Below are 22,002 nucleotides of genomic sequence, written 5' to 3'. Positions count from 1 at the left end.
TTATTTACTGCCAGTAGGCAGGCAGTGCAGTTCCTCGTAGGCCTAAGACAGTGTCTGGTAGGCCTATGCTATGACAAAGCATTGGTAGGTCTTTATTCTAACAGCATCATCATCCAGACCTGGGCTACTCTGGTAGGAACACGCCCAATACAGTCCCAACCCAGTTTACCGTCCTCTCCACGAGCCCTCTGCCTCCCATTCATCTCACACTTCAAGCGACGTTTCACATGATGTTCTCAAAAGATCAGCAACTGGCAGCCACACTGAAACATTGATGGGGCACATAAATATAGACTGTGGAGCTGGGACAGACAAATAAAATGGAGGAGATGGAGAGAGAGAGGTTGAGGAAGAAAGAGGGAGGGAAAAGCAGATTAAAGAAAATATACTATTTCCATTTTAGTGCAGACTGCTATCCTATACTCACCTCTGTGAACTGTTAAATTTCCTGACAGACAATCATTGACATGCCAGAACGCACATTGTTTAATGATAATACCTTTAAGTTATTGTCCTACACTCATAATCTATGTTATGTTTTCCATACTCCAGTGGAATGAACAGAACTAGTTGGCCTGGGGTAATATTTAGCCTGCATGGGACAGGGAAGGGAAAGAGGATACCTAGTCAGTTGCACAACGGAATGCATTAAACCAAAATGTGTCTTCTGCATTCAACCCAGCCCCTCTGAATCAAAGAAGTGCGGGGGGCAGTTTAATGGGGGGCAGGGCTTTAACCACAGCATATTTCTGTTACTGGCCCAACACTCTTTAACTGCTAGGCTACTCATGTCTGCATGCCAAATGGCACCCTATTCCCTATGTAGTGAACTACATAGGGAATAGGGTAGTGAACTACATAGGGTATGGGGTGCCATTTGGGACACGGGAATGTTTCTAACAGAAGACCTATAAAATCATATGCATGACCTTGGTTGCAAATGAACACTTTGGAGATTATGGGGTAATGATCAGACCAAAGTTGAGGACACACCAGTTCACCTGACACAAGACTGAATCCAAGCATTACACTGTTGATTTTAAGTGCATTTTACATTTGCTGTACTTTTCACAGCATTTGTCAATAACAAAATATGAAAATACTCTGGATATATTCGGTAACATATGACATATTCATTGAAATGTTGGTGTAGGTGCAAGATGAGAAAGGGTTTGAGTGAGAGGTGTAACTGGTGTCTCCAAGTGGCCACACACCTCTCCAAACTGTGCAGTTCCTTACACGTTTATGACTTTATTTTTTAGCTCTACTAGCTTTGCCATTGAGGACCTGATGCAAACACACTTACCGTTTTTTATTTGGAACACAGCCCTGCTGTCACGTCTACTCCCACTTCTCCCCTCTGGCATTCGACTTTGCCGGTTTACTAACCACCGCTCCTGGGAACCATCATTACGCACACCTGGCTTTCATCATTACGTGCGCACCTGCACTTCATCATTAAGCACACCTGGACTCCATTACCTCACTTTTATACCTCCCCTTTATCTGGCACTTCCTTAGGTTTCTTCCCCAGGCAGTATTGTTTCTGTAGGTCATGTCTAGACACTACTCCTATGTTGTATCGTTCCATGTAATTTGTTATATTAAACTTACCACCTGCTTCTCGACTCCCAGTCTACATTACAGAATACTGCCTCACAAAATGGAAGCAGTAGGAAATCTCCCAGACGGTCGATGAGCAGGGATACCTATTTCGTCAAGACCATGACCAGCTGGTGCAACTGGGGACGGCTATGGAAGAAGTTTTTCGCAGTGTTCAACGTCTCAAACATACCTGAGGCGCGTTCCCTTCAACTAACGGAGGATACTCTACTACTAGTCGAGCCAGCCCATTCAGCAACCCGGCCAGGTCAGTGATGCCGTTTGTCCCTCCCTGATAAATATGACAGCACCCCATCTAAAGGATGTGGCTTCCTGCTAGTGCTCCCTCTACTTTGCACACCAGATGGGAGCCCCCACCACTGAGAGGTCCAAGGCTGCCACAGTTATTTTTCTGCTGACTGGGCAGGTGTTGGAATGGGCCACGGCCATCTGAGAGAGGAGGAGCTGGATTCTTATGAGGGGTTCATGGCTCGGTTCAGAGGTATCTTCGATCATCCACCGGAGGGCAGAGGGGGGAGCGCCTACTCCAACTATGGCAGGAGGACCAGACAGCTGCCGAGTACTCGCTCACCTCTGTACGCTATTCAGAAGAGAACTGCGCAGGGAGGTTCAGACGGAACTGGCCTGTCGAGATGACAACCTCCCTTTACACACTCATCGCGATGGCCATCCTTCTGGATAAACTTATTTGGGAGCGTTGGCATTCACATCACTTATCTCTCTCTCCCTCTGAACACTTTGGATCAGAGCCTGAACTTATGGAGGAAAGGCGGAGCGAAGCAGACAGCTGGAGCTTTGTCTCTATTGTGATCAATGAGGGCACCAGCTCCAGCGGTGTCCGTTATGTCCCAACTCGGGTTCCACGAGAGCAGAGAGACGGTCATGTGATCTTCCACCTCCTGGGGCAGGTGTGAGTATCCTATTCATCACTTTCTGACAAACCCTTTTTGGTGTCGATCGCACTAGTTGACTTCCCTCATGTACTGTTTCTAAAGCATTAGTGGATTCCGGTGCCGCGGGGAACTTTATTGACAAGACCCTTGCCGCCTCCCTCAACATCACCTCATACCCGCTCTCCTCTCCTTTCCCGGTTCAAGCCCTTGATTATCGGCCATTAGGTTCCGGGACCATCATACACATCACCAAAACGGTGTCAGTGGAGGAGGTGTTAAACCTCTTGATGGTAAATCTACAGGTTATGGTCTTATGGACAATTTTTTGCTTCGCTGTGGTGCTCCCCAGATTGCAGTTCCACTGAGATACATATTTAATTGGTCACTGGAAAAGGGGGTGTTTGCAAATGTATGGAAGCATGCGAAACTGCGTCCTATTCCAGAAGACTGCAAAGAACCCATTACTCCTGCCAATAGTCGACCAATTAGTCTACTCCCTTACACTCAGTAAGATATTGGAGGGTATTATGAGTAGACAAATATGGGAGTACATGGAAAAGAATGATCTGATTACAGCCAATCAGCATGCTTATCGCAAAAACCATTCCACTACCACTGCATTGGTTGACATGACTGACCAGTGGCTCAATGCTATGGATAATGGCACGTTTGTGGGTGTACTATTTTTAGTTTTCAGTGCAGCATTTGATTTAGTGGATCATTAAATGATTTTCACAAAATTAATGCAGTATGGTTTTAAGGAGGTAGCATTGAATAGGGTACAGTCAAATCTAACTGACAGGAAACAGTCCACCTATATCAATGGTTCATTTTCTTCCCCTCATATGTTAAACTGTGGAATACCACAGGGAAGCTGCCTTGGGCCACTTCTTTATTTAATATATACCAACGACCTTCCCTATGCCTTAGCTGAAACTTAAGCTACTATATTTGCAGATGATACTACAATTAATGCAGCAAGACAATCGGTTCAACAGGTACAGCAAGCTTTACAAGGAGATTTGGGAGTGTCAGGGAGTGGGTGTGCCAAAACAAACTTGTTTTAAACACCAAGAAAACCAAAGTTATGTTGGTTTGTTACACTAGGAAAAGGCCAAAACAGCATGGGATGAAATGAAGTATGGGAGGAGTACAAATTGAAGAAGTGGCAGAACCAAACTATTGGGAGTGCAGCTAGACAACTGCTTATCATGGTCGTCTCAAATAACTAATCTATGTAAAAAAATATATACTAAAACAGCATGCATAATCAGAAGGATAGCTAAATATTTACCAGGAAAAATTATTCAGCAAATAACACAAGCTTTAATTGAGAGTCAGGTGAACTACTGTTCTGTGGTCTGGGGAAATGCATCATCAAGTGAAGTTAGGAGGTTGCAGAATGCACAGAACAAAGCAGCAAGGATTGGTTTAAGGTGGAGATATGGTTCTTCTGTTGCAGTCATGCGCAATGTTCTTGGTTGGTCATCAATCGACAAGATAATTGAAAAAAACATGCTTATTTTATTTCATAATATACATCATTTAAAACGGCCAAGTTCTATTCACAATGGTATTCAGTTGGTAGGAGACAGACATTCTGTAAATACTAGGAATAGATTGTCCACCATCTATGCGTTATCCAGACAGGAAATAGGCAAAATAACATTTCGATTTAGAGCAATAAAGAAATTGAATAATTTAAGAGCAAACCAGAGAACTTTCAATATATGAATTTAAATATTATTTTAAAACGATTTAAATATAATATATAGAAATGTTGTGGGACAAAAGTAGATGAATAATCAATATTTTTTAGATTGAGTATTTATTGGGTGATTATGTTAGTATATTATGTATGTTTGTAATAGTGTGTTATATGTGAAAATGTGTTCCTATTATAAATTGTATTTTAATGTTTAAGGACTCTTGGAAGATTAGTCCAAATGGGAACTAAAAGAGATCCAAATCAAAACCAAACTACTCACCCTGGAGTTCATCCATCAGAACATCCCCCAAATCGCCAGTGCACCAGCTCACAAGGTCGGCCTCCCTTGACTTCAACCCCACCATCTCATGGTCGATGATGAAAATCAGACTGGACACCTGAATGCCGGAGGACCTACCCCCACATCGGTTTTAGAGTCCTGTGGTTGTCCATCTTCCCGGAGGTATACCCGAAACTGCGGGAGGTATTTTCCAAAACCTGCTCCATCGTTCTCCCTCATCGCCCCTGGGACTATGCCATTGACCTGCCTGCAGGCTCTGCGCCCCCACGCAGATGCATCTGTCACTCTCCCCCTGGATTCGGTCTTATGTAGCAACATTTGAAACTGTTTTTACATGGGATAAAAGTAGACTCAAAGCTACAAAATGGAATATCATACACGCATGAGAAAGAATGGGAAAGTACTTCTACTTTGAAAGTTGATACACTTGTAAACTCACTTTTGAGAAAAGGGCCTTTAAATGTCTTGGTACCTACTAGAGAGCTCTCCTTTGTCTACACCCATTCAGCATTGTTCACATGCTCTAAACCTAGCCCCACCCATCTATTTAAGGATTCACATGTGAGATCATGTGCTAAACAGTGAGTCGTGTAAAGATTAAGACTGAAAGTGGTAGTAGCCTACAATAAGGAAAAATTCCAGGTAAACAAAGTGTCCAGATTAAAATATTAGATGACACTTACCCAGACACACTTGTCTAAATGGACGGGTCATGTGAAAAACGCTTTAACCCCCAGCCACATCCAGTGGTGGAAAAAGTATAAATAGTTTCCTTATTAAACCAGAGAGCACAATTATTTATTAGACAGCCAGGGGCACAATGTACTTAATTAAGTATTAAGCAAACCAGATGGCACAATTTGATTGTTGTTATTGACGGAGAGCCAAGGGCATTTTGCGTTTAGTGAGTCTGCCAGATCAGAGGCAGTAGGGATGACATCTTGATAAGTGTGTGAATTGGACAATTTTCCTGTCAAAATGTAATGAGTACTTTCGGGTGTCAGGGAAAACGTATGGAGAAAAGTAAAAGTTGCCAAAAAAATATAAAGTAATGTACAGATAACACAAAACTACTTTACACCACTGCCCAAATGCCTTCACACTTATCACATAGTAAGCCATACAACCCAAGTTGAAACCTGAGGCTATTTGTGTGGTGGACAATTGGCATATCAATATTTTGGATGATCAATAAGTGGATGGTCTCTACAGAAGGTGTAAAACGGTACAGCCAAATGGTTACGTGCATAGTAGCAATATCAGAAATAGATGGTCAATATAAATCAAATATATAGTCTGTACAAGAACGATATCAGTGATAGACGAGGCAGTTATATGCATACAATCAGAGGTAAAGTTGGTGCTTTTACAGGCAGACCATCTATGGGAACCTGCTCCCGACAGTCCAAACGCTCCTTGGAGACAACTCCAGGCTTCAGAGCATCGAAGCTGTAAAACAGGGAACAACAACAACAACAATCATAAGACATTACAACCCTGCACAACATTAACTCACCTGCACAACATCAATTAACCTAGAGTCAGGCGTGTTCTACTGATTGATGTTGAAAGACAAATTCCAGATGCTAAAATATTTTGTTTATTAAACAATAGATGCGAAATAGCATTCTGAGATATCCCTACACAGTTCATAAAGGTAATGTTAGCTATTGTAGCTAGCCAGCCATCTAACGTCAACTGGCTAGCTAACAGCAAGCTTTAACTAGCTAAAGTTAACCAATAGGTTCAATGTTAGCTAGCTATAAATAGGCTATAACTAGCATTGTGAAATGGCATTCTGAGAAAACATCACTAACGTTACACACACCTGATACACAAGTTATTGTTAACTAGCAAGCCAGCCAGTTAACCTCAGCTAACGTTGGCTAACTAACAGCAAGGTTTAATTTGGGATATTTTGTTAAGACATAGCAAATCATTTTACTATAATCCCAATCCATAGAGCAACAACACTAGCAATACAAACTGATAGTCATAGCAAGCTAAAGTTTCCCAAATAACGTTAGGTTTAATGTTAGTTAGCAAGTCAGCCCATCGAACTCCAGCTGGCTAGTTAACAGCATGCTTTAGCTTGCAATGAAAACAACTTTGACAAAATTAGTAAAGTATAATATCTGAACCTGTAGCTAGATTCTTACCTGAATACATGGATGAAAGCTTCACGGCAGACTGCAACCCCTTTTATAAGACATGTGTTGTTTCCATTTAGTTTGCACAGGGTGTTTGGCACGTTGTGTTCCACTGATTTCAAAACGTATTATTTTTTTAGAGTGAGTGAGGGTCAGCATTGGTCGTCCAGAAAGTAGTCCATCACAACTTTTTCCCATTGACCTTTGTCAATAGCGCCTGATAAATTCAGGGCAGCAATGTTATTGAGAGCAGTATAGAAACATATTTGCAGCTCTCCAAGGCTAACGTTATATCTTTGATAAAAATGTTTTTAAAAATTAAAAAAAAAAAAATATATATATATATAAAAAAAACTGCAGTAGAAAGAGTTATCTAGGCATGATGAGCAGCTAATTTTATAGACACAAGATGCAACACCGTAGACCAATCCAAACTCATCTCTCGGTATGTCCAGCCCACTTATTATCTCAGCCAATCATGGCTAGCGGGAAGGTTGCTGTCTTTCTCTGTGACTAAACGAACTAGGCTCGCAATTTAACAATTTTATTTTGTATTTACAGACGGCATACAGGTTTGATATTAAGGCACATGAAAGTTCACATTATATTAAGGCTACCTTGTGAAGTAGTGATGCGCAACATACCGGAATCGGGTCACATCTACCCTCCGACAGTGGCTGAAACCCAGGCCATGGCGGAGTACATCCATGAGGCGCTCCTACAAGGTTGCATCTCCGTGGCCAAGAAGGATGGAGGGTTAAGCCCATGTATTGATTACACAGGACTCAATGAAATCACCACCAAGTACCGTTACCCTCTCCAGTTGGTACCGGCAGCCATCAAACATCAAGCTCCCCGGGGCCAGTTTTTTTTACCAAATTGGACCTCCGGAGTGCATACAATCTCATCCGCATCCGGGAGGGGGATGAATGGAAGACCGCTTAGCCAATGCTCCGTCAGGGTTCCAGGCATTCGTCAATGAGGTGTTCCGGGACATGCTACTCGGCTACCTTGGGAGGATCACATTGTTCACATCCGAGTAGGCCTGGAACGCTTACAGGCTAACCAACTGTTTGTCAAGGCTGAGAAGTGCCAGTTCCATCGGGAGGCTCCTTGGCTACCAAATCAGCGACCAAGGAGTGCAGATGGATGCCAAGGAGGTAGATGCAGTCAGGTCATGGCCAGTCCCAACCACCATAAAGGGGTTACAATGTTCTTTTGGGTTTGCCAACCTCTACCGCCATTTCATCAGGATCTTCAGCTCCATCGCCTCACCTCTCTCCTCAAGGGTGGTCCCCATAGGTTGGTGTGGAGTCCAGCAGCTGACGAGGCCTTCAGTCTACTGAAGGGAAGTTTCATCTCAGGCCATTGCTCAAACACCCAGATGCCACAATATATGGTGGTGGACCCTTCAGAGGTGGGCGTGGGGGCAGTTCTGTCTCAACGACAAGGTAATCCACAGAAATTGTATCTGTGTGCGTATTACTCTAAGAAACTGTCCCCTGCAGAGGAATTATGACGTCGGTGATCGAGAGCTCCTGGCGGTGAAGTTGGTATTAGAGGAGTGGAGACGTTGGCTGGAGGGCACCAAGGACCCATTCGTCATCCTCACTGACCATTGGAACCTGGAGAACATACAGACAGTGAGGAGGCTGAATGCGCCAAGCAAGGTGGGCCCTTTTCTTTACAAGATTTGACTTCACGCTGACCTATCGCCCAGGTTCAAAGAACACCATAGCCAATGTCCTGTCCCGGCACAACGATTCGGGAGAGGGTCCTGTCCAGAATGCACCCATAATCCCTTCCTCTCTAGTCATAGCCCCTGTTGTCTGGGACGTAGATGTGGACATCCTCCAGGCTCTGGGGAGGGAGCCCGTACCCACTACCTCTCCTCCTGAGTGCATCTACCTTTTCCACGGAGATAAGGGATCGGTTGCCGACCTGGGCGTACACAGCTGTCGTTGCTGGACATCCAGAGTTTGCATAGGACATTAGTCGCTATGTAAACTCCTGTTCTGTATGTGCTCAAACTAAGTCCCGCCGGCATGCTGCAGCAGGGAACTCCTTCCCTGGCTCATCGTCCATGGTTTCATCTATGCATTGACTTTGTCACTGATCTCCCCTCTGATGATTTCACCACCATTTTGGTGGTTGTGGATAGATTTTCAAAGTCCTGTTGTTTCATTCCTTTCTCTGGACTCCTAACTGCTTTCCAGGTCGCTGAGGCACTATTCCAGCAGGTCTTCCGGCATGATAGCCTTCCGAACGACATCATCTCCCCATGGGCCCCAATTCACATCACGGGTAGGGAGAGCCTTTATAGAGAAGCTCGGGCTCACGGTCAGCTTCACTTACGGGTATAGGCCTCAGTCCAACGGGTAGGTGGCGAGGATGAACCAGGAGCTGGGAAGGTTCCTGAGGAGTCACTGCCAGGACCGGCAGGAAAAGTGAGCCTGATTCCTTCCATAGGCGGAGTACGCCCAGAATTTGTTACGTTACTCCTCCGCCGGGCTGACTCCCTTTCAGTGTGTTCTGGGTTTTCAGCCAGCTCTGGCTCGGTGGACCCCAGGCCAGACCGACGCTCCTGCAGTTGATGAGTGGTTCAGGTGCGCAGAAGTGTGGAGCAAGGCTCACGTAAGACTACAGTGCGCCGTCCACCGTCAGAAGGAGCAGGCAGACCACCACTGCAGTGAAACTCCCACTCCGCCTGGTCTGCAAGAAGCTGAGCCCCCGGTTTGTGGGGTCGTTCGAGGTTCTCCGGAGGGTCAACAAGGTGACGTATAGGTTACAGCTTCCCAGTGACTATCGTATCCCACATTCTTTCAAGGGAGCTCACTCCTATGCCGTCAGATCCCTACTGGACTCCCGACGTCGTGGGGGTCGGCTCCAGTACCTGGTGGACTGGGAGGAGTACGGCCCAGAGGAGCGGTGTTGGGTTCAGGTGGAGGACATTCTGTATCCCAACATCATCCGTGATTTCCATCTTCGCTGCCTCTACTCCCACCCCTCTCCTCCAGTGTTCGACTTCGCAGGTTTACTAACCACCGGTCCGCTTCATCATTAAGCACACCTGGACTCCATTACCTCCCCTTTATCTGGCACTCCCTTAGGTTCCTTTCCCAGGCAGTATTGTTTCTGTTGTTCATGTCTAGATGCTACTCCTACGTTGTATCGTTCCATGTTATTTGTTATCTTAAACTAACCACCTGCACCTGCTTCTTGACTCCCAGCATCTACGTTACACCTGCGTCCCCACCACCACACAATTAGTTATTTATACAATCAAAACAAATTTAATTTCAAGCCTCCCGAGTGGCGCAGTGGTCTAAGGCACTGCATGGCAGTGCTAGCTGTGCCACTAGAGATTCTGGGTTCGAGTCCAGGCTCTATTTTAAATCGCAATATGGGTCATGTGGGCATCATTTGTAAGCTTATTCTATTGCCAACATGCTAAGATATAAAATACAATCTTACTTCAGATATTGTCATTTGGTGTGCATAGATTGTAGTCATGAATGCATTCAAGTGCGTGGTCTGGAGCGAATTTTCTTCACAATATGACAAACAGGCTCATTTTGTTCAGGACAACCCTGCCCCAGGGTATAACACGTGTCATCCTTGTAACTGTGGATCAAACAGTGATCATAAACGTTGATACTGTAAATGAGGAGTTTCAAATATGGAAATGTGAAGTGCACATTTGGACTCCCGGGTGTGTGGTTTGCTTGTATGACATCAAAGCGGTATTTATTATAATCCTTAATGCGTCAAAATCAAGATACACTTTCAAAACCATTTCCTCTTTTGTAACAATCTATTTTGTCAACAATTTACAAAATCTGTGATATTTCACTCGTTGAACCAACCACTCACCATCAAAACATACATACTTCAATAAGGAAATATTTTTTAAATGTAGGCTGCACAGAGGCTTTTTTGCATTGTACCTTCCATCACCATAAACTTGAATTTAATACTATTTTCCAGTACCATTTTCTCTCCAGTCCCAGTCCCGTTGAGATTAGTTTAGGTAAGGAGAGTTATTATGAAGTTGGAACAGAGGCTTGAGCCTACATCCCAAATGGCACCCTAAATAGGGAATAGGGTGTTATTTGGGACATAATCAGTATTCATCTGAAATTGTCATGTTAAGACTGACTGCTATTCCCTGCCTTCTCCATTTCTTTTCACTGAAAAGCCAACACTTTTACACTTATAATGAAGGCCTTTCACTAGCAGAGGCCTACCATACAAAGCACGTTAGACTAGACAATAACACACATCTGTTCTTTATCTGTACACATTAGGGAAGATCTTATGTGCATCCCAAATGGCAGGCACCCTATTCCCTATATAGTGCACTAATTTTGACCAGGGCCTATGCATAGGGAATAGGAAGCCATTTAGGATGCAGCCAGTCTTCAGATATAGCAAGTTCATTTACGGTATTATCCCCCAAACACAGGTTTGTTTTGATGCTTCCCAAAACCAGTCATGTGACATACTGACTGACCACTATTGATGATTGCACTAGGGTCAAAGGGTAGATCTGGAAGGGGCGGGGCTCCAGTTCTAGCGAGGGAGGTAGGGTGACCTGTTCGCGTCCAAAATTGCACCCTATTCCCTGTAAATTGCCTTACTTTTGACTGGTCAAAGACTCTGGTCAAAAGTAGTGTATTATAAAGGGAAAGGAGTGCTAAAATGCAGTTCCCAGATCTGATTGTGGTGAATGTTTTCATTATAAAGTCGGGGAAATATAGCTAATACACATGACTATGTCCAATCCAGTTGATCCAGGGGTCCCCTCCGAGAGACCCCATACATAATTTTGGGGTCCCGTCAGAGAGCCCCCATATTTAATACTGATTCTGTATCCACACAACTGAGGCTTTACATTGTACTTCACAAAATTCAGAGGTCAAGTCAACAGTCAATGTTCCACAACACTGAGAATATCCAGTTCATAGGTTCATCTTATTATTATTCCAACACAAAGCAATGAGAGTAGTCTTTATACAGACGACCAAGCATGGTCTATATTCTACCACACGGTAGTAGGATATGGGCTTCCATTGACTTGACAGAGGGAGATCAGACCACCCAGCCAGCCAGTTATTCAGTGGGTGGTTAGTTGTTTGAATCATCTGGATTGAGTTGTGCTTCCTGTGTTGTGATGTCATCAGAGAAAGCCGGAAGTCACTCCAGCGGTTTCTTTTACGCCACATCAATGTATCCCACAATCCTCTTCTTCTGTTTCACTCCAGTCCAAAACAATGAACGTCTTATTCACCAAGCTATTGTTGTATATAGTATGTACTTAATACTGGCCATAGGAATCCAGTGTAGAACACAGTTATACCCTGTATACTCAAATCCACTGGATCACGTCACACACGGAGGGAGATCCATCCACACCATTCACACTGCACTCCGTCCGCCGTCAATGCCATGCCAGGTCCTAGATCCAGCCAGCTCACCAACCAACAAACCAACCAACACTCTCCCCTGAAGCAACTGCACCGCCCTGCTACTCACAGCAGGAATGGGAACCAAAGTGAATGACATCTGTATTTATTTACATCATTACTCATCTCTCTCAAAATGTTAAGTGCAAAGTCATTCACTAGTTTCCTTTATTAATCTTATTATCAAATGAACAATAATTACATTTTTGTTTTTCTTTCTTTAAATTGCTGGGTCCACAGTAGCAATGTTTCAGTCACAAAAATAAGCGGTATTGGGTGAGTCCGACCACTCAATCAGACCATCCTCTTCCACAGGAGTTTACCTCAGGTGTTGTTCTTAGGTGTTTATTTTCTACCTGCCGAATATGTTCTCATACTCCAGTAAAATGAGCTCAACAATCTGGTTCTGATAGACCATGTGAACAGCGATGTTTCCCGTCTCCGTCTCAGGTCTGAGCAGGGTGGGGCCGAAAACGATCGCTACGCTCTGGGTCGTCATACGGTTGGCCTCCCCATGATCAATCACCCTGGAGAGAGACAGGAAGGCGAGAGGGGGAAAGAGTGGGATACAGGGACAGACTGCGAGCAGAAATCTGCCAGGCATTTCCAACACAAAGGCACATTTTTTTCCTTGAGGCCCCCATTGTTAGCCAAATAATGATCATTATGCGCAAAACCCCCAATTTACACAGGCCCACTGGGCTAAAGATGGACCAGAACCATCTGGCATTTTCCCGCACTGCCCTATGGTCAGTCCGTTTTGGTGAAATAGGCATATCATTTAGAAAACACATTACAGATGTTGGTTGGTCAACAAAGGGATCAGGTATACATACGCTGGAGACAAAATGTATATAACATTTATTAAGTAAGCTACTGCTAGTATTAGAAAAACATAAGATGCAAAATACAATATTAAACAACGGCAGGCAATATCGCTGCTTTTAAATGGAAATCAAAATTCTTGGATACAGTAACGCTGCGCCACACAATAACATTATTCATTGGAAAACCCAATTAAATCCCCTTGTCTCATATACATAGGAAGCATCCCAAATGGCACCCTATTCCCCATATAGTGCAGAACTTTTGACCAGAGCCCTGGTGAAAAGTAGAGCACTATGTAGGGAATAGGGTGTCATTTGGGATACACTTCCATATAGACAAAATGTCACACAATACATTCCCTAGAACAAACACCAGATCTAAAGGTATTGCATTATGGCAAACACAGGGCCATATAAATGCAAATAGTGTTTAGGCAAATGTCATTCTGAACATACTGTATGATATAGCCCCGAGCTCCAATGGGCTGAGAATCTACCCAGAACCCTACTTATAGGTCCCCTGGTCCTGTGTACCTCAGACATATCAATCTGAGAATAAGTCAACAAACTAAGATAGTAGTGAGGACTGACAGGCTACTGTAGGTTATTGACAGAAAAAGAGCAGACAAATCCTGCAGTGCCAGACGTGTCCCCCTGCTTAAGCCAGTACATGTCCAGGCCCGTCTGAAGTTTGCTAGAGAGCATTTGGATGATCCAGAAGAAGATTGGGAGAATGTCATATGGTCAGATGAAACCAAAATATCACTTTTTGGTAAAAACTCAACTCGTCGTGTTTGGAGGACAAAAAATGCTGAGTTGCATCCAAAGAACACCATACCTACAGTGAAGCGTGGGGGTGGAAACATCATGCTTTGGGGCTGTTTTTCTGCAAAGGGACCAGGACGACTGATCCGTGTAAAGGAAAGAATGAATGGGGCCATGTATTGTGAGATTTTGAGTGAAAACCTCCTTCCATCAGCAAGGGCATTGAAAATGAAACATGGCTGGGTCTTTCAGCATGACAATGATCCCAAACACACCGCCCGGGCAACGAAGGAGTGGCTTCGTAAGAAGCATTTCAAGGTCCTGGAGTGGCCTAGCCAGTCTACAGATCTCAACCCAATAGAAAATCTTTGGAGGGAGTTGAAAGTCCGTGTTGCCCAGCAACAGCCCCAAAACATCACTGCTCTAGAGGAGATCTGCATGGAGGAATGGGCCAAAATACCAGCAACAGTGTGTGAAAACCTTGTGAAGACTTACAGAAAACGTTTGACTTCTGTCATTGCCAACAAAGGGTATATAACAAAGTATTGAGATAAAATGTTGTTATTGACCAAATACTTATTTTCCACCACAATAAAATGCAAATGAATTACTTAAAAATCATACAATGTGATTTTCTGGATTTTTGTTTTAGATTCCGTCTCTCACAGTTGAAGTGTACCTAAGATAAATTACAGACCTCTACATGCTTTGTAAGTAGGAAAACCTGCAAATCTGCAGTGTATCAAATAGTTGTTCTCCCCACTGTATATCAGTTTTACTTGAGGATCAAAATATTGCCCGCGGCACCATACAGGTGGCAAGATAGTTGGGGAGAGATTTTTGATGTGCCGATTCCGTGGCACATGGTTCATGAACGGATACGCAAACAACTCTTGATTCCAAAAAATGATTATACAAAATTCTTGCCACAAACAGAATGTTATGTATATGGGGCATATAACCATCTCAGCTCTACAGATTTAGTTGCAAATAGACAGAATCACTAGATCACTTATTTTGGTATTGCCCCTGGGAGTAGCTGAGGGGTGGGTTTAAAAGCTCATGTTCTATAGTTGAATTCGGAAGTTCACATACACCCTAGCCAAATACATTTAAACTCAGTAATTCCTGACATTTAATCCGAGTAAAAATTCCCTGTCTTAGGTCAGTTAGGATCACCACTTTATTTTAAGGATGTGAAATGTCAGATTAATAGTAGAGATAATGATTTATTTCAGCTTTTATTTATTTCATCACATTCCCAGTGGGTCAGAAGTTCACATACACTCAATTAGTATTTAGTAGCATTGCTTTTAAATTGTTTAACTTGGGTCAAACGTTTCAGGTAGCGTTCCACAACCTTCCCACAAGAAGTTGGGTGAATTTTGGCCCATTCCTCCTGACAGAGCTGGTGTAACTGAGTCAGGATTGTAGGCCTCCTTGCTCGCACACACTTTCAGTTCTGCCCACACATTTTCTATAGGATTGAGGTCAGGGCTTTGTAATGGTCACTCCAATACCTTGTCTTTAAGCCATTTTGCCACAACTTTGGAAGTATGCTTGGGTTCATTGTCCATTTGGAAGACCCATTTGTGACCAACCTTTAACTTCCTGACTGATGTCTTGAGATGTTGCTTCAATATATCCACATAATTTTCCTCCCTCACAATGCCATCTATTTTTTAAGTGTACCAGTCCCTCCTGCAGCAAAGCACCACCACAACATGATGCTGCCTCCCCCGTGCTTCACGGTTGGGATGGTGTTCTTCGGCTTGCAAGCGTCCCCCTTTTTCCTCCAAACATAATGGTCATTATTGCCAAATAGTTATATTCTTGTTACATCAGACCAGAGGACACTTCTCCAAAAAGTACAATCTTTGTCCCCATGTGCAGTTACAAACCATAGTCTGGCTTTTTATGGCGGTTTTGGAGTAGTGGCTTCTTCCTTGCTGAGCGGCCTTTCAGGTTATGTCGATATAGGGACTCGGTTTACTGTGGATATAAATACTTTTGTACCTGTTTCCTCCAGCATCTTCACAAGGTCCTTTGCTGTTGTTCTGGGATTGATTTGCACTTTTTGCACCAAAGTACGTTCATCTCTAGGAGGCAGAACGCGTCTCCTTCCTGAGCGGTATGACGGCTGCGTGGTCCCATGGGGTTTATACTTTAGTACTATTGTTTGTACAGATGATAGTGTTACCTTCAGGCTTTTGGAAATTGTTCCCAAGGATGAACCAGATTTGTGGAGATCTACAATTTATTTTCTGAGGTCTTAGCTGATTTATTTAAATTTTCCCATGATGTCAAGCAAAGAGGCACCGAGTTTGAAGGTAGGCCTTGAAATACATCCACAGGTACACCTCCAATTGACTCGAATGATGTCAATTAGCCGACTTCAACTGTATCTAGGTGTAATGTGTATAAAAAATATATAAAATTACTTGATTCTTGATATGTAACAAGTGTAAAAATAAATAAAATAAAATGCCATGTATGTAAAATGTGTGTAGAATGTACAAAACAAAGTTTATTTTTGTCCTCCGAAAAGAGGCGGATGGGCAAAAAAACTATTTAAAAAAAACGATGAATATTTTCCCTGTTTTCTTTCTCCCTCCTTCTCGCCTCCTTCTTAAGAGGAATTCAAAGCCTTTGCAGCCTGAATGGAAAATGCTTTATGTACGAACCAGTAACAGGGGGACATGAGTGTATTACCGACTGTGCACATCAAGCCCAGACAATAGTGGAGATCCATAAAGCCCGCTAGCGGCTTCCCAGGCTACTCTTAAACAGACTAGCAAAATGAATTATGAGCTGGGTCTTGTCATTCATCAGCGAGTATTGACTTTAGCTTAGCAGAAATGTAGGATGCTTTTTACTTACCTTCTGAGATGCTTGAAGAGGCATTGCATTGTGTCGTGATTTGGTTTTGGCAAATGCTTGATTAAGTCTTTTATCATATTCACCCGCTGCTTGTAGTCTGAGCATTCTGGAACAGAGGGAAAAATGTAAAGACATTAGTTTCATTGCATATGTAGAAACACAGCATTTACATGATCCTGATTATGGTTGCAAATTAAGGGTATATTACTGGAAACTTTCTAAGTTTACCAGTAAACTATTAGAATTTCAGTAACTTTCAAGGGTTTTATGTAATGTATCACAAGACATCTCCTAGCCCTTTTGGGTACTTCAGATTATCACAAGTGTCTGTAATTATCCCTGGCCCACTTTGTGGCCTTATCACATGTAAAATATATAAAATAAACCATCAATTTAGTGAATACCTTCGGTGCTTAATATTAGAGTTTCAGCATGAAATAGCGTTTATTTATTTAATGTCAATATGTCTTTGTTTTAAATGTTTCGGAGCCAAACTAGTGGCAGTTGTAAAATAAAAAGTCAATAGTTGGAAGAGTTAATTGAAAATAATTGTTTTTTCATTAATTAGACTATTTTCTCTTGAACCATATTGTTTATCCAATAGAAACTCATGGACAATATATACAAAGATATTAAAAAAATGAATATTATCCTGTATATGAATAAATTAAACGACCAAAGTTACCATAGATTGCCATAAATTACCTGTTAATTACCAAAATTATAGAAGATTCCTGGAAGATTCCTTGGTAGCTTTGCAACCCTAATCCTTAATTCTAATACATTTTTGTGAATTCAAATGAGAAGGGTGCCATCTTGTGGATACATTTAAAACAGCACACATTTGGAATCACCAAACCAAGTGGTACAGCATATGAAGTCAATTATGTCTTAATAAGCATTGTCTTTAAGCAAACCATCAAATCTTGATTTTACCTTTATAAATAGTAGCTCAGTAGACAGGCATATAATGTATACGTCATAGAATTAGCAATTAGAATAGGAATTCATAATTTAATAGGATCTCTATGGTATATGTGTTGTACAGTACAGTGTTTGTTATACAGCACAGTGAAGTCTAACAGTGTAGTCAAGTGTGTTACTACTCACTGATGGCGTTGATAAAGTCGTTGAAAGAGTCGTAGGTGAAAACGGGCTCAGGCAGCTCTCTGAATAACATCTTCAGGGCTCCTGTAGTGACGTGGATGTCTTCCCACTTACTGTCATCCAGCTCTACCTTCTCATCTGGAACACACACAAATAAGGTTCTCTCTTTTAGTACTATTCCATTGGTTCCATGGACAATTCCACTGGTTCCAAAAGAAAACTAAAACTATTTTTGCCATACCGTGATTAACAGCAAAGCGCAGCTTCTGTATAACAGCTAGGTTTCCACTCACTCTGTATATCCCATCTATACTCAGACCTGCAAAAGAGATGACAGGGTCAGAGACATAGAGGAGGGGGAAAGAGAAAGATACAGAGACAGCATTATAACTGATTCAGTACACATAATGGAAACAAAATGGCTCATTTTAAAAAAAGGCAGAGAGGTCATACCTGTGTTTTCCACGTGGTCGATGCACATGGTGACGAAAGTGGGCACCGAAGTGTTCTCCCTCTGACACAGGCTGCTCAGGCTGCAGCCAAACACCTGGTCTGTGGAGCAACACAAAGCAAGAGAAGTATATTTTAAATAACAAATAAAGAGAGAGACAGGCATGTCAAATGTCACCTTTATAGGAACTGGCTTGCAGTGAGGCCGGCCATACCTTTAATGTAGCCCTTGTCTCTGACGGCCTGGTAGGTAGGTCGGCGGGTTAGGAACTTCTTCAGCTTTACTCTGGTCTTCTTCTGGTCCGAGGAGTCCATACTCACAGATGTCTTCATCGCTGAAAACATACGGAGGGAAATTACTAAACAGGTATTAAGAGGGCATTTGGTGACAAAACCTTTTTAGATCACTGACACGCAAACATTCTCACACGCACCTGCACACACGCAAGCGCGCCAGTGTTAATTCAGATTTAGTCTCGTCTTTGTCATTTTGACTAAAATATCATTATGTTGTAGTCACATTTTTGTTGTCATTGCAATAATGATTTAGTCTAGATATATTCAAAATGATAAAAACAGTGGGCCATTTCAGTCAACTAAATGTCCTTTCATTGTAGTCACATTTCAGTCACATCACATTTGTATTGCCTCATTAACCTATAATAAACTTAAATCACTGACTTCCATGTGCACAAACATACATAGCCTGGTCCTACCAACATATGTTTCTATTCACTCCCCAAAAGCAGAAAAATGTAAAACATAACAGTATCAGTCAAAAGTTTGGACACCTGCTCATTCAAGGGATTTTCTTTATTTGACAATTTTCTACATTGTGGAATTAAGGTGAAGACTTCAAAACTATGAAATAATACATATGGAATTATGTAGTAAACAAAAAAGTGTTAAATCAAAATATATTTTAGATTCTTCAAAGTAGCCACCCTTTGCCTTGATGACAGTTTTGCACACTCATGGCATTCTCTCAGCCAGCTTGACCTGGAATGCTTTTGCAACAGTCTTGAAGGAGTTATGCTTCATATATATGCTGAGCACTTGTTGTCTGCTTTTCCTTCCCTCTGCGGACCAACTCATCCCAAACCATCTCAACTGGGTTGAGGTCGGGTGATTGTGGAGACCAGGTCATCAGATGCAGCAGTCCATCACTCTTCTTCTTGGTCAAATTACACAGCCTGGAGGTGTGTTGGGTCATTGTCCTGTTGAAAAACAGCTTCATGGTGGGAGCCTCACATGCAGAGATACTCCGTTCACCTACTCTGCGTCTCACAAAGACATGGCGGTTGGAACCAAAAATCTCAAATTTGGACTCATCAGACGGAAGGACAGATTACCAGTCTAGTCCATTGCTCTAACGTCCAAGTCTCCTCTTCTTATTGGTGTCCTTTAGTAGTGGTTTCTTTGCAGAAATTTGACCATGAAGGCCTAATTCACACAGTCTCCTCTGAACAGTTGATGTTGAGATGTGCCTGTTACTTGAATTTATTTGGGCTGCAATTTCTGAGGCTGGAAACTCTAATGAACTTATCCTCTGCAGCAGAGGTAACTTTGGGTCTTCCTTTCCTGTGGCGGTTCTCATGAGAGCCAGTTTCATCATAGCGCTGGATGGTTTTTGCCACTGCACTTGAAGAAACTTTAAAAGTTCTTGAAATGTTCCATAATGACTGATCTTCATGTCTTGAAGAAATGATGGATTGTCGTTTCTCTTTGCTTATTTGAGCTGTTCTTGCCATAATATGGACTTGGTCTTTTACCAAGTAGGGCTATCTTCTGTATACCACCCCTACCTTGTCACAACACAACTGATTGGTTCAAACACATTAAGGAAAGAAATGACACAAATTAACATTCAACAAGGCACACTTGTTAATTGAAATGCATTCCATGTGACTACCTCATGAAGCTGGTTGAGAGAATGTGTGCAAAGCTGTAATCAAGGCAAAGGCTGGCTACTTTGAAGAATCTCAAACATATTTTTTGATTTGTTCAACACTTTTTGGTTACTACATGATTCCAGATGTGTTATTTCATAGTTTTGATAAAGAAAAACCCTGGAATGAGTAGGTGTGTCCTAACTTTGACTGGTACTGTATATAAGAATAATATTATGTAAGAATTATTTGTCCATGCAAATTCCTAATTCAGCCTACATAGATATTGCACATTACATACAAAACAAACACAATCAGAGAGAGAGAGAGACTAGATGGTGCCGCAAACTATTGGCAAAGTAGTATGGGTTGCACCTCCATCACTTGGTCAAGTCATTGTTATCAACATTCCACAGATGCTGCAGCCACATTGATGTCCAAAAGTAGAACAGGGGCTAATGACTGTTTCGCCCAGTGATGTAGTTGAGTCACTAAACCTTGAGTCCCCTGTGCTCGAGTCCAAGTCAGAATCACCAATGCTCAAGTCAGGAATCGAGTCACGAGTCCCAATGTCTGAAGTCCGCGTCCCAGTGCTCGAGTCCTGGTCCAACTGGTCAAGTCTGATTCACTAGGTCCACATTAACTCAAAATAAAGTTATTTACCCAGATGTAGCGTAGTAGCAAGAGGAATTTAGTCAATATATTTTTAGCTATCTCTTTTCCTTTCTTTCTGTGCCACCAAATGTTTGCATATAGGCTACTGGTAATGTTACCATGACCACATTCAGTTAAAAAAACATTCTTGAACGCTGCAGATAGAAATTCCATGAACAGAGCCAACATTATTCCTTATTCAACATATCAGAGAGGCATGTTGGCTCTACATAGCCTATTTCTTTCTGAGCATTCCAAAACGTTGCAGCCTGCTGAACGCGCCCCAGGTTGTTAGTGCTTGGTAGCTAATGAGGTAATATGATTGAACAAGGTGTAGCCTAAACAACGGTTAACGGTCAGGTCCGCAAGTAGCCTAGTTTTAGAACGGCCCGGGATATGCTTTATGAATGTAAAATCCGCCAGTGCATGATAGACAGAAAAAACCTTTGCGCCATGGGTCATGTCTTTGCAACAATAGCCTAAGGGCTATAATCAAGCCATTTTCGCTGAGGAAAAGTGGGGGAAATGGGACATTAAGTGGGAAAAGTGAGAGGGTTGAGTGAGACTACAAATTCATTTCCAGAGCCTACTCAAGGGAGAGAAAAACATAGCTAGACTGTTGTTTTACCATTAAACGCAATGCTGCTATTGTTTTTAATTTTGTTAAGCAGCTTGTGTTTCTTAACCAGGCACAGGGTAGCTAACTAGAAGGCTGGTAGTGACTGGTTAGCTACAGGGAAGCAAGAGAGTTGCCTGCGCAATCTCTAAAAACTATTGTCCAGTCCATTTAGTAGTCACAATTTTGTCTCATCTCGTTTTAGTCAACTGAAATGAAAATACCTTTTTGTTTAGTTACAGTTCTTTCTGGGTCTATTTTGGCACTGAAAAATTATGAATATTTCAGTCACTTTTTGTTGACAAAACTAACACTGACGCGTGAGCGCGACACACACACACACACACACACACAACACACATAGTGTATTTAGTCAAGGAACCTCTGTTTTTCTTGGAGTCTCTGTGGTCTTTCTCCTTGTCTTGTTTTTCTGCACCGGGGGACTCAGGCATGTCTTCCTCTAAGGCTTCATCTGACTCCCATGCCTGTCCACACACACAAACACCACAAGTTATTCAAATCAGCCTGGATCACCTCTGCCGTGAAAGGGAGTGGTACTGAACAGATTACAGATAAATGCATACATTTCAGAAGCCTCTCGTTGTGGATGTTGACAAACCTGACTTGTACTTTACAGAGGTGTGGTACCGTAACTACTATGTTGAGAACTGAGA

General features: G+C 42.5%; 1 protein-coding gene across 26 annotated transcripts in view; it reads right to left on the bottom strand.

Annotated features, from left to right (window-relative positions):
- Positions 1-11,458: 11,458 nt before the first annotated feature.
- Positions 11,459-22,002, bottom strand: part of LOC110490021 (rho GTPase-activating protein 12) — a 92,058-nt gene continuing 81,514 nt past the window's right edge. For 25 of the 26 annotated variants that reach the window (XM_090199935.1, XM_090199939.1, XM_021563102.3 and 22 more), the window contains 7 exons: positions 21,711-21,813; positions 18,385-18,504; positions 18,173-18,271; positions 17,961-18,038; positions 17,723-17,857; positions 16,613-16,718; positions 11,459-12,667 (listed from right to left, as the gene is read on the bottom strand). In XM_090199935.1, the coding sequence (XP_090056061.1) occupies positions 12,493-12,667; positions 16,613-16,718; positions 17,723-17,857; positions 17,961-18,038; positions 18,173-18,271; positions 18,385-18,504; positions 21,711-21,813 (816 nt within the window). In that variant the 3' untranslated portion in view covers positions 11,459-12,492. Of the gene's footprint in view, positions 12,668-16,001; positions 16,138-16,612; positions 16,719-17,722; positions 17,858-17,960; positions 18,039-18,172; positions 18,272-18,384; positions 18,505-21,710; positions 21,814-22,002 lie in introns of those variants that run through there. The other variant, XM_090199942.1, reaches the window with a different exon arrangement.

This window comes from Oncorhynchus mykiss, chromosome 15 (assembly GCF_057628025.1).
Source record: "Oncorhynchus mykiss isolate SJ-2025 chromosome 15, ASM5762802v1, whole genome shotgun sequence".
Classification (NCBI taxonomy): domain Eukaryota; kingdom Metazoa; phylum Chordata; class Actinopteri; order Salmoniformes; family Salmonidae; genus Oncorhynchus; species Oncorhynchus mykiss.
The sequence above is the reverse complement of the archived record's forward strand: the minus strand, read 5'-3'. Positions and strand labels throughout refer to the sequence as shown.